Below are 12,590 nucleotides of genomic sequence, written 5' to 3' on the forward strand. Positions count from 1 at the left end.
TGCCGTTGTCTGGGGGACTCCTTTAGAGAGGAGAACTAAAGAGTTGGCTGCAATCAGGTGCTTAATAATGAAATCTGTGGACCTTAATCTGCTCCCAGTGAAGTAAAGGCAGAGATAATGGTAAAGAAGGGAGAAATTTCCAAGGATTCTGAATACAGCCTGTGATAAGATCATTCCTAATGCCGCATCCCTGGAGGCCATTCTGCCAGCTGCCAGTGACTGATACTGTCTTCAGAGCCGTAGGATCCCGCATGGGAATATGATGCACTGGCTTCATTTATCATGTCAACTGAAATCCAATATTCTCCAGTTACCATTAGTTTCCGTGTAGAAATATTTCTAGTTTTTCCTTTGTTATCATGCTTTCCAGAATTAAAGGGATAACCGTTAAGAGCATTTACTATGTATGACAACTTCTGTGACGGCCATTCATGAGGTAACTTTTTTTGTTCTTCATAAATCTATGAGGCAGGCACTATAATTACTTTCATTGTAAAGGTGAGGAGAACATAGACACAGAGAGGTTAAATGTTTGTTTAAATTCACACTTTGTTGGGCCGGCCCCGTATCTTGGCGGTTGGGTGCGCGAGCTCCGCTGCTGGCGACCCAGGTTCGGATCCCGGGCGCAGCGACGCACTGCTTCTCTGGCCGTGCTGGGTCTGCATCCCACATGCAGCAACTGGAAGGATGTGCAACTATGACATGCAACTATCTACTGGGGCTTTGGGGAGAGAAGAAAAGGAGGAGGATTGGCAATAGATGTTGGCTCAGAGCTGGTCTTCCTCAGCAAAAAGAGGAGGATTAGCACAGATGTTAGCTCAGGGCTGATTTTCCTCACAAAAAAAAAAAAAATTCACACTTTGTTTAGGAGCAAAATAGGGAATTAACCTGGCTGGGCTGATTGCAAAACGAGCATTTAACCCTAGTGCTATACTAGCAAGGCTGGTTAAGTTAGCTGCATTCTTTGAGTAATTTAGTTATATATTTACTTTTACTTTTATGCCTTGTCATTGTAACTTACATTGCTGGTATATTATTTTTCAATTTGGGTTGTAACAAGTTTCAATTTATGTGTAAGGTTTATTCTGTGAGACAATATCAATTATAAATATTTAGGGATCTTAGGGAAACAAATGCACTGATTGTGGTGTAATACTGCAGGATCCTGCCTCATAACTAAGTTGGATTAAATGAATTCAAAAATTGCTGCATATTAGGATGGCAATGGAAAGATGTATTTGCCTTGATGCCAGGAATAAAAGTACCATAGCACCTATAACAGGAAATTTTGAACAAGTTCAAGTCCTGGCCTAAACTATGGAATATGAAACGCTATTACAGGATAATATCATTTAGGGTTAGTAACTAAATTATTACTAATTTCAGATCATATAATGTCTATTCATTCACATCTGACTTAAGTAAAACTATTATCAGTGAGGCAAGGTTTGTGAAAGGTATTCATATGTAAGCCACATACAAAGTAGATGTAGGGGGTGGAGTTTTGTGCATTTTATAAATTTAAATTTTAGATTTTTGGTTTTATATTAGAATAAACCACGGAATAAATCCCAAGATACATTTGAGTCTGACAGCTTCTGTCTGAATTGCAGAATTATAGCCACCTTTTCCTTAAATGCTGCTTCTTTAACTTAAAGAAGAGAACAGTCTCACAAACATTTATAATGGATGTTTTCAGTAGAGACACAATTACTGTCTCCATTAAGCACTTCATATCACCAAGGTTAAAGAAAACATTTCTATTCCAGCAATTTCCATTCAAATACACTGTTTCTTCATTGGATTAGGTGATTCCTGTGGATTCACCCTATTCTTTATTGCAAGCATGGAAGTATTATAGGTGCACCTCTAGTAATTCTGGCAACTTTGTCTATGGTTCCTGTAAGGTAGGATGAAAGCAATTGATTTCAGAACTATAGTCCTTAAGCACCTTGAGAATCAGTTTTTATCATCGTTTATATTAAACATCAACAATCGCTCTCAGTGAGGATTACATTAATCACATATGAAGCAGTTGGAGAGTGGTTTAGGAGAGGACCCCCATTTCTCTTGACTAGTTCAGCTCATGCCTCAGGAGTGATTTCTCCTTCCTGTGGGGTTTTCACACTGGATCAGTTTCAATCCCAAAAGAATTCCAGTTTCCAATAGGATCACTAACTCAGTCTTCTGAAATGCCTACTTCTCTTACAGACTCTGCCTCTCAGACTGAAATAGAAAATACTCACCAGACTCCATCCTTCTGTCTGGACAGTGAGCTCAGTGTGAAGATCATGACATAGGGTATGTATGTGGGAGAGAAGGAGCCAGACCCTCAGATATGGGTTTGTGATTCTGTGACCTCATCTCCCCATTGAAGTTTAATTAGTGTTTCACCTGTAATGGTATTGACAGGATAGGCTTGGGAAACTGAGAACATTTCTGAAAACCTTTTACCTAGTTGCTAATTGCTAAAACCAATTAAAAGTTTCTAAGTAACATTCCCAAAGAGACCACTTAAGTATTGGGAAAAGCTCTTACATTTTCGTCATTTGGGGAGCAGATAGGGCCTCACATGGAGAAGCAGAAAATGCTGAGTCTCACACATGAGGGACTGGCAACCAAGCACACGCGTCTCACTGGATGCTCTGCTTCCCTGAGTAATCTTTGTCCCCAAAAGTGATTGTTTCCCAATCTTCATACCACTAAGCCATGCCGTAATTTATGTTATGAACAAAGAAATGGAAACAAAGTAGCTGAGGATTTTCAAAGATACAGAAAAAGAAGAACATGAAGTCAAGCATTCACAGACAATTAATTTGGAAGTCTAAATCATATGGAAACTTTGTAGGAAAATATATTTTACTGGTATTGAGCACTCAGTACTGATAGGAGGCCTAAATAGAACAATGACCAGAGAAAGGGAGAAGTTTCTGAGGCCTGCGGGAATAAAAGCACTCGGATGTGATGCTTTAAAAGGTCATTCCTCTACATATCAGATAAGCCTATGAATGCTACTTGCTCAGTTCAGGAGCATTGAATGGTTCCCTCAGTCCCCTACACTTATTTTTTCCTGAATTTTCAGTAATAAACACTGATTACTTTTGTAATTAATCAAAAAATATGAAAGATGAATTCAAATCAAATGTTTGGTGTTCTTACAGAGAAATCCACATTTGATCCAGGTCCATTCTCCAGTGTCTCTCAAGAGCCAACTCAGATATTAGAGCCGTAATGGTGGACAGCTACTAATACGCCCACCCGTTACTCCAACAAACACACAATGACACACCTACACACAGATGCAAACACATGCATGCACACTCAAATAATCAAGTATACAGTCAGATACACTCAGATAATTATGCACATACATCCTTACATACACATCCAACAAAATCACTCCTCCACAGACTTTCTATATAGAAATACACACTCACATCAGTACACACTCAGTATGTTACATACACATGCAAACTCACACAGTCTCATTTTCATTCAAAAAATCAAACACATAGCATATGTATGTGTATCTTGATATTGTGTTCATATATGAATGAAGTAGTGGTATTTACAGACCTCTTATCAATTCACCTTTTATAATCCTTCCAACTCTGTACTAACTCATGAGGATGATATTACACTGTCCAAAATGTAAAAACTGATATGAGCATCACCACTTTAGTTTAAGACACTTAGCAAAACAGAGTATTGAAGCAGTGACAGCGCACAGGTGTATGATAGAGCAGGGTAAGAATGGGAGCACAAGAAAGGGCAGTATAGGGAGAATCTGGGGATGCAGAGAGTCTGGAAATGTGGGACTGTGAAACGGGAGAGAGGACAGAGGGCTCAAAGGCACAATTTGGTTAATGTCGCAGAGGGATTAAGGTGCACTGGTGAGTTTAAGGGTACAAGATGATAGAGCAAGGAAGTTAAGGCTACAGGAGGTATTGGATGCTGGGGGTGTTAGGGTTGTGGGGCATCATGGAAACAAAGGGGATTATGGGTATGGTGAGATAATGGACAAAGGTGGAGAAAGAGCAGGAAAGGATGAAAGGCTCAGGAGTGTTAATGTCTATGAGGAGTTGAAGAAAAGGAGAGATGGATCAGGATAATGGGTGGGGTATGTGATGGGCCAAGGCAGAGATGGAGGGTAGGAAGAGGAGCTGGAGTTGGAGGGATAATGGGCACCAGGAGGCAAGTGTGAGCAAAGCTATTTAGGGAGTAGGGAGGATAGTGAACATGAGTGGGCTGAAGGTCCTGGGAGCAAAGGGCAGGATTATAGGGTTGGGATAATCATGGTGGTCGTGGGAAGCTGAGGAAACCTGATGGTTGGGAATTCAGGTGCGAGTGAAGGAGGACCCAGAGGATGAGGGTGCTGGGGCGGTGGAAGGGAAGAAGGTTTGACTGACAACCCTGGAATGAGGATGTCAAATATAAACACAGCCTGACATTAAAGTGGTGAAGGCAAATTTTATTCAGTAACTTGACAGTAGGGGACAGAGCTCAGCTCCATTCCAATTTGTGCAAAGGTGACTGTTTTAAAGGGAGAAGGAGGGAGGGGGATGAGTGGGGGCTTGGTAGAATCAGGGAAGTGAAACATTATGAAGGGTTGGTAATTGTCAATGCAGTTAGGTCCTCTGTATTTACTAGCTGACCGTTCGTGAAATTACAATTCTATCCTCCCACAGATACTGAGACAGAGGCCCTATCCTTCCTGATGATTACAGTTTAAAGGAATGGCTCTCAAGTCCTAGAGGAAGACACTCCTGAGTTGTCAAAGGTACATATTCACATTTGTAAGCAATTTTTAGTAAATGCTCTAAGAAAGGGAGGTCAGGGGCCTACCATCAGGTGTTGGCTAGAATAAACATGAAATCATGTTGGCAGTATTGAGCTTTTTCAGGGAGGTATTTTAATTTTGGGGAACATGGCCTTATGCTGCTAGAAGCCATTCTAGAGTTTGGTCATGTTTTAGTGCAGAAGTTTCCACGTAGTCATTATATGCGGGAAGTTCTGTAGTTCTCAGGGGTATAGGTGATGTGGAGGAATTGAGGTCAAAGAGGACATAGAATGGAGATGGGGTGCAATATAGAAGTCTAGAACTGTGAGAGGATTGTGGGGTGACAAGTCAAGGTCTTAGGAATGATTAAAGGTCACAAGTGTGGCAGATGAAGGTCACAAAAGGAGATAAAGGTAGAGGTAGGGATGGAATGGAGGATGGGATGGTGGAAGTCATTGGGGCTGTTTGGAGGCCAATAATTGTGATAAGCCTGAGGATTTTGGAGTTGATCATGAAAGAGGCAGGAACACACAACAAGCTTCACTGGGTAGTTCTCAGACAGAGTTGCATGAGAAAGGGAGTCCCTCCCAGCAAGAGACCTTCCACAGACAGTGTCACCAGGCCGAGTCCCAGAAGGGGAAGAGCATAACGGACCTCCCATGGAAGAAGGAGAAATTAGGAGTCTTAATATGTGATGTCGACCAGAAGCACGCTGAGGAGCCTCTGAATTAGAGAGCCTTAAGTGCAGCTGCAGTTTGGGGTTTATTACAGCTACAGGGTTGTCTTACCTATGCCTAGCAGATGTTGGGTGTGGTTTGGAGTAAGATAGGCAGCTTTAAATGGCTAAAAATGTTTTTTTGAGCTAAATTTAAATTTACACAATTGAATGTGTAAGAATTTGAGTTTGGTGTCAGTGGGCTTTGGGTGAACATTGCTATCCTACTGTGGAGAAGGAAGGAACATGGAGCCACAGGGGCTATCTTTGACCCATTTATATAATCCTAAATAATTCCGCCATTCATTAATTCACTCAGTTACAGTCAAGTCACAACTTAGTCATGGATACATACTAATTTGGGATCATGAGGCAAAACCTGGCTTATATCAAATCACCCTGAAAACCCCTTAAATTGATAATACAAGTAAATATCCACAGGAAAAGTTTGAGGTGTACAACAGGTCACAACCTTTTCTGTCTTTTTTCAGGATACCAGGTATAAAATGTGACCATGTGCGTCTAGCAGGAGAGGCTGTTTACTGGACCTGGTACTCGGTGATGGAAAGAGCTGACAGGACATCCGCTTCCAGGCTTGGCCTATGTCGTGAAGAACTTGTGTGCCCTAAGTCTGATATGATGAAAATCACCTTATTTACAGTGTTAGTTCCAAAATATGATAATATTTTTAAGAAAATAAAATACCAAGGCGGAATTGACATTTTTAAGTAGAGGATCTGGTATTTATTTGGGTAAATAAATAAAGAGGGAAATTATTACATTTGTTTCCATCTGTGAATATTGAGTAATCCATTATTTGCTTATTGATTTCCAAAGCCACTTGTGACGTTTTGATATTTATTATGTGTGACTATTTAGGAGCTATAGACTCCATGTCATTAAACTCTTTGTTTATTATTATACCATTGCCACCTTCTGTTTTCTAACATTTTATTAAACTAAATGGTGGAATATGGTGGGATGAATTCCTCACAGTGCAGTAGTTCTTCAGGGATCAGGATCATTTTCTTACATTTCCAGATGTACAGTTTCTTGAATACCATTTTTGCATCTGCTGTTTCTCTTTGTGTTTGTTGTTTCAAGCAAGAGGATAAATCTGCTTGCTATGCCCGTGTCTATAAGCAAAAGCCCATTTTCATTTTTTTTTCTTGTGGTAAAATATACATAACATAAAATTTACCGATATAACCATTTTTTTTTAATTTTTTGTTTATTGCAGTAACATTGGTTTATAACATTGTAAAAATTTCAGATGTACATCATTATACTTCTATTTCTGCATAGATTACATCATGTTCACCACCAAAATACTAATTACAACCCGTCACCACACACATGTACCAAATTATCCCTTTCACCCTCCTCCCTCCCCCCTTCGCCTCTGGTAACCACCAATCCAATCTCTGTCCCTATGTGTTTATTTATTGTTGTTATTATCTACCACTTGATGAAGGAAATCATACGGTATTACCATTTTTAAATGTACACTTCGGTGGCATCAAGTAATTCATGATGTTCAACTATTATCACTAGCCATCTGCAGAACTTTTTCATCATCCCCAACTGAAACTCTGTACCCATGAAACACTAACTCCCCATCCCTCATTTCCTCTAGCCCAGGGTAACCACTCTTCAGCTGTCTTTATGAATTTGACTCTTCTAGGCACCTCATATAAGTGGAATCATACTATATTTGTCCTTTTGTTTCTGGTTTATTTCACTTAACACAATGTCTTCAATGTTCATCCATGTAGCATGTTTCAGAATTTCTTTCCTTTAAAAGTCTGAGTAATATTCCATTGTATGTATATAAAACATTTTGTTTATCCATTCGTCTGTCTGTGGACATTTGAGGTTTTTATCTTTTGGCTTCTGTGAATATTGCTGCTGTGAAAATTGATGTACAAATATCTGTTTGAGTCCCTGCTTTCAATTCTTTTAGAAATATACCTCGAAGTGGAATTGCTGAATCTTATGGTAATTCTAAGTTGAATTTTTTGAGGTCTTTCACAGCAGCAGCACCATTTTACATTCTCACCAGCAATGGACGTGAGTTCCAATTTCTCTGCATCCTTGCTAACCCTTGTTGTTATTATTATTATTTTAAGAAAAAGCCATCCTAATGAGTGTCAAGTGGTATCTCGTTGTGGTTTTAATTTGCATTTCCCTAATGATTAGTGATGTAGCACATCTTTTTGTGTGTGTATTGTTCATTTTTATGTCTTCAGAGAAATAGCTATTCAAGTCCTTTGCCCATTTTTTAATTAGGTTGATTTTTGTTGTTGAGTTGTGGGAATTCTTTATATATTCTGGATATTAATCCCTTATCAAATATATGATTTGCAAATACTTTCTCCCATTCTATGGGCTGCATTTTCACTGTTTTTGTAATGTCATTTTATGCAAAAAGTTTTTGATTTTGATAAAGTCCCATTTATTTTTTTTTTTGTTTGTTTGCTGATTGTGCTTTTGGTGTCATACCCAAGAGGTAAACTCCAAATCTAATTTATGAAGATTTTCCCTTATGTTTTCATCCAAGAGTTTTATTATTTTAGCTCTTACATTTAGGTCTTTGATCCATTTAGAGTTAATTTTTATATACAGTGTAAGATAAAAGTCCCACTTCATTCTTTCGCATGTGGATATTCGGTTTTCCCAGCACCAGTTGTTGAAAAGACTGTCTTCTGCATTGAATGTTCTTTGCACTTTGTCAAAAATCATTTGTCCAAATATGCAAGAGTTTATTTCTGGGTTTTCTATTCTATCCCACTCATCTATATAACTTGCGTTTTTCCCCTGACACCACACGTTTTTTCTTACTGTAGTTTTATAGGTAAGTTTTGAAATCAGCAACTGTAGTCCTTCTACTTGGCCTTTCTCATGATTATTTTGACTAGTCGGGGTCCCTTGAGATTCCATATTAATTTTAAGATGGCTTTTTCTATTTCTGCCAAGAACTTCCTAGGGAAATTGATAGGGATTGCATTGAAACTGTATATCACTTTGTGTATTATTGACATCTTAACAATATTAAGTCTTTCAATCCATGAATGCGGCATTTCTTTCTATTTGTGTGTGTCTTCCTTAATTTCATTCAGCAGTCTTCTGTTGTTTTCAGTGTGGAAGTCTTTCACTTCTTTGGTTAAGATTATTTCTATTTTATTCTTTTTGATGCTATTGTAAATTAAATCGTTTTCTTAATTTCCTTTTCAGATTGTTCATTAGTGTATAGAAGCACAACTGATTTTGTATGTTGATTTTATATCCTGCATCTTTGCCAAATTAGTTTATTATTTCTAACAGTTTTTTTGTTTTTTTTTTTTGGTGAAATCTTCAGGGTTTTCTACATATAAAATCATGTCATCTGTGAACAGAGATAGTTTTACTTCTTCCGTTCCAGTTTGGGTCTTTTTTATTTGTTTTTCTTGCCTAATTGCTCTGGATGGAATTTCCAATACTCTGTTGAATAGAAATAGTGAAATAGGGCATCCTTGTCTTTTTCCTGATCCTAGAGGGGACAGCTTTCAGTTTTTCACCATTGATTATGTTCTTGGCTGTGGGTTTTTCATACATGGCCTTTATTATGTTGAGGTAGTAAAAGGTCCTGACACCAATTCCAATGTGTGGAGGTGGGGGTTTTCCCCCTTCACTACCAAGCAATTATCTAGGCACCAGCTGAGTGTCCTACTTGTGACCTATTGGCTGTAAATAAGAGGTTCTCACAACCCCTTCCTTGAGTTTGATTAATTTGCTAGAATGGTTCACAGAAATCAGGAAACCCATTTACTCACTAGATAACCAGTTTATTATGAAAAGATATAACTCAGGAACAGCCAGTTGGAAGAGCCGCATAGGGCAAGGTATGGGGAAAGGGCACAGAAATTCTATGCTCTCTCAGTGTGCCAGTTTCTCCAAATCTCCTCATGTTCACCACCCCAAAAGCTCTCTGGACTCCTTATGATTGAGATTTTATGGAGGCTTTCTCACGTAGGCATGATCAATTATTAACTCCATTTCCAGCCCCTCCTCACTCCCTGGGGATGTTGGGGGTTGAGGCTGAAAATTCCGAGCTTCAAATCATGCTTGGTCTTTCTGGTGACCAGCGCCTATCCATGAGCCATCCAGGAGCCCACCCAGAGTGGCCTCATTAGAACAAAACATGCTCCTTGTGCTCTTATCACTTAGAAATTTACAAGGGTTTTAGGAGCCCAGTGTCAGGGGCAGGGTTAAAGACCAAGTATTATAATAAGAGAAGCTCCCACTACTCTTATCACTTAGGAAATTACAGGTGCTCTGTGCCAGGAACTGGGGACAGAGACCTGTATATATATTTTCTATTACTTCACAGGTAGTTTTGTTCAGTTCCTAGATTGTTTACTCTGTGTGTGTGTATTTTTTTAATCATAAAAAGTTTTTAATTTTTTCAAACACTTTTTCTACATCAAATGTGATTATCATGTCTTTTTTCTCCATTCTGTTAATGAGGTGTATTGCATTGATTGATTTTTTTTTATATCGAACCATCCTTGCATTTTGGAAATAAATCCCACTTGGTGATTTTATATAATCTTTCAAATATGCTGCTTAATTCAGTTTGCTAGTATTTTTCTGAGGATTTTTGCATCAAAATTCTTGAGAGATATCATTCTATAGTTCTCTTCTCTTGTAGATCTTTGTCTATTTTTTTATTTCAAGGTTATGCAGACCTCATAGAATGAGTTAGAAAGTCTTGCCTCCTCTTCAAATTTTGGAAGAGTTTGAGAAGGATTGGATTTAATTTTTCTATAGTGTTTGCTAAAATTCACCAGTGAAACCATCTGTTTCTGGGTTTTTCTTTGTTGGGAGGTTTTTGGTTACTTCTTCCATCTCCTTATTAATTAGAGGACTGTACAGATGTCTCTGTAGTTTAGTTTAGGTAGGATGTATGTTTCAAGAATTTGCCCATTTCATCTAAATTATCCAGTTTGTTGGCTTACATCTGTTAATAGTACCCTATTATAATCCTTTTTATTTCTGTAAAAATCAATACTTCAATTTGGCAATTAGTAAATCAAGTCTTTAGTCTTTTCTCATAGTTGATATACCTAAAAGTTTGTCAAAATTGTTAATCTTTTCAAAACATCACCTTTGTGTTTTGTTGAGTTTCTCTATTTTATTCATCTCCACTCAAATATTTATTATTTAGTCAGCTTTAGTTTATTTTTCTTTTTCTGGTTTCTTAAGGTGTAAAGGTATGTTGTTGATTAGAGATATTACTTCTTTTTAAATTTTACATATTTTATTTTATTTTTATATTGCTTTCTTTTTTATTGTGGTAAGAACATTTAACGTTAGATCTATCTACTTAAATTTTTAAATGTACAATCCAGTATTGTTAACTATAAGCACTATGTTGTATAGCAAATCTCTGTATCTTATTCTTCTTGCATAACTAAAACTTTATTCCACTTAAACAACAATTCTCCATTTTTCCCTGCCCCCGGTCCTTGACAACCCCATTCTGCTTTCTGTTTCTATGAGCTTGACTATTTTAGATGCCTCATATGTCTGGAATCTCTCAGTATTTATTCTTCTCTGATTGGATTAATTCACTTAGCGCATGTCCTCCAGCTCCATCCATGTTGTTACATACAGCAGTATTTCCTTCTTTTTCAAGGCTGGATAATATTCCATTATGTGTATTGGCCACATTTTAAAAATCCATTCATCTGTTGATGGACAACTAGTCTATTTCCATATCTTGGCTATTATGAGTACTGCTGCAATGAACATGGGAGTGCAGATATCTCATCAAGATCCTGATTTCAATTATTTTGGATATATACCCAGAAAAATCCCATTTTTTTACTATATGATCCTGCTGGATCATATAGTAGTTTCCAGTGCTTTTGGTTTTGGAAAATTATTAATTTTTTCCAGTTTTATTAAGATATAATAGAAATATAACATTGTATTAAAGTGTACAACATAATATTTGATATGTATGTATATTGTGAAATGATTTCCACAATAAGGTTAGTTAGCACATCATGTAGTTACCTTTGTATGTGTGTGTGTGGTGAGAACTTTTAAGATCTACTCTCTTAGCAACTTTTGAGTATGAAATACAGTATTGTTAACTATAGTCACTATGCAACTTTTGAGTATGAAATACAGTATTGTTAACTATAGTCACTATGCCATTCATTAGATTACCAGAACTTTTTCATCTTATAACTGGAAGTTTGTACCCTTTGACCACATTCACCCATTTCCCCTCCTCCCCTGCCCCTGACAACCACCAATCTACTCTGTTTCTATGAGTTTAAGTTTTATTTTAGATTCCACATGTGAGTGAAATCATACAGTATTTGTCTTTCTCTGTCTGACTTATCTCACTTAGCACAATTCCCTCAAGGTCCATCCATGTTGCCACAAATGGCAGGATTTCCTTCTTTTTTATTGCTAAATAATATTCCATTGTACATGTACAACAATTTCTTTACCCATTCATTTGTTGATGGACATTTAGGTTGTTTCCATGTGTTGGCTGTTGTAAATAATGCTGCAGTGAACTTGAAGGTGTAGATATCTCTTCAAGATAGTGATTTTATTTCCTTTAGATATATAGCCAGAAGTGAGATTGCTGGATAACATGGTAGTTTTAATTTTTTTTATTATTTTTTGGGAAACCTCTATACTGTTTTCCATAATGGCTGTACCAGTTTACATTCCCATCACCTTGTTTTCAGTACAGGGGTTCCCTTTTCTTCATATCCTCACCAGCACTTGTTATCTCTAGTCTTTTTTGGTGCTAGCTATTCTAACAGGTCTGAGGTGATATCTCATTGTGATTTTGATTTGCGTTTCCCTGATGATTAGTGATGTTGAGCACTTTTTCGTGTACCTGTTGGTTGTTTGTATTTCTTCCTTGCAACAATGTGTATTAAAGTCCTTTGCCTATATTTTTTTTTAATTGGATTATTTTATTTTTTGCTATTGAATTGTATGAGTTCTTTATATATTTTGGATATTAACTGCTTATCAAATATGTTATTTGTAAATATTTTCTCCCAAGTTGTAGGTTTTCTTTTT

General features: G+C 37.4%; 2 protein-coding genes across 2 annotated transcripts in view; both read left to right on the forward strand.

The window, feature by feature from the left end:
- The window catches only part of LOC131397344 (zinc finger protein 677-like), a 30,599-nt gene extending 28,277 nt beyond the window's left edge, over positions 1-2,322 (forward strand). Inside the window, exon 5 of the mRNA XM_058530145.1 lies at positions 2,212-2,322. Within this exon, the coding sequence (XP_058386128.1) occupies positions 2,212-2,235 (24 nt within the window). The 3' untranslated portion in view covers positions 2,236-2,322. The remainder of the gene's footprint in view (positions 1-2,211) is intronic.
- The window catches only part of LOC131397312 (zinc finger protein 208-like), a 649,542-nt gene that overhangs the window by 55,913 nt on the left and 581,039 nt on the right, over positions 1-12,590 (forward strand).

Source organism: Diceros bicornis, chromosome 34, assembly GCF_020826845.1.
Source record: "Diceros bicornis minor isolate mBicDic1 chromosome 34, mDicBic1.mat.cur, whole genome shotgun sequence".
Taxonomy (NCBI): Eukaryota; Metazoa; Chordata; class Mammalia; order Perissodactyla; family Rhinocerotidae; genus Diceros; species Diceros bicornis.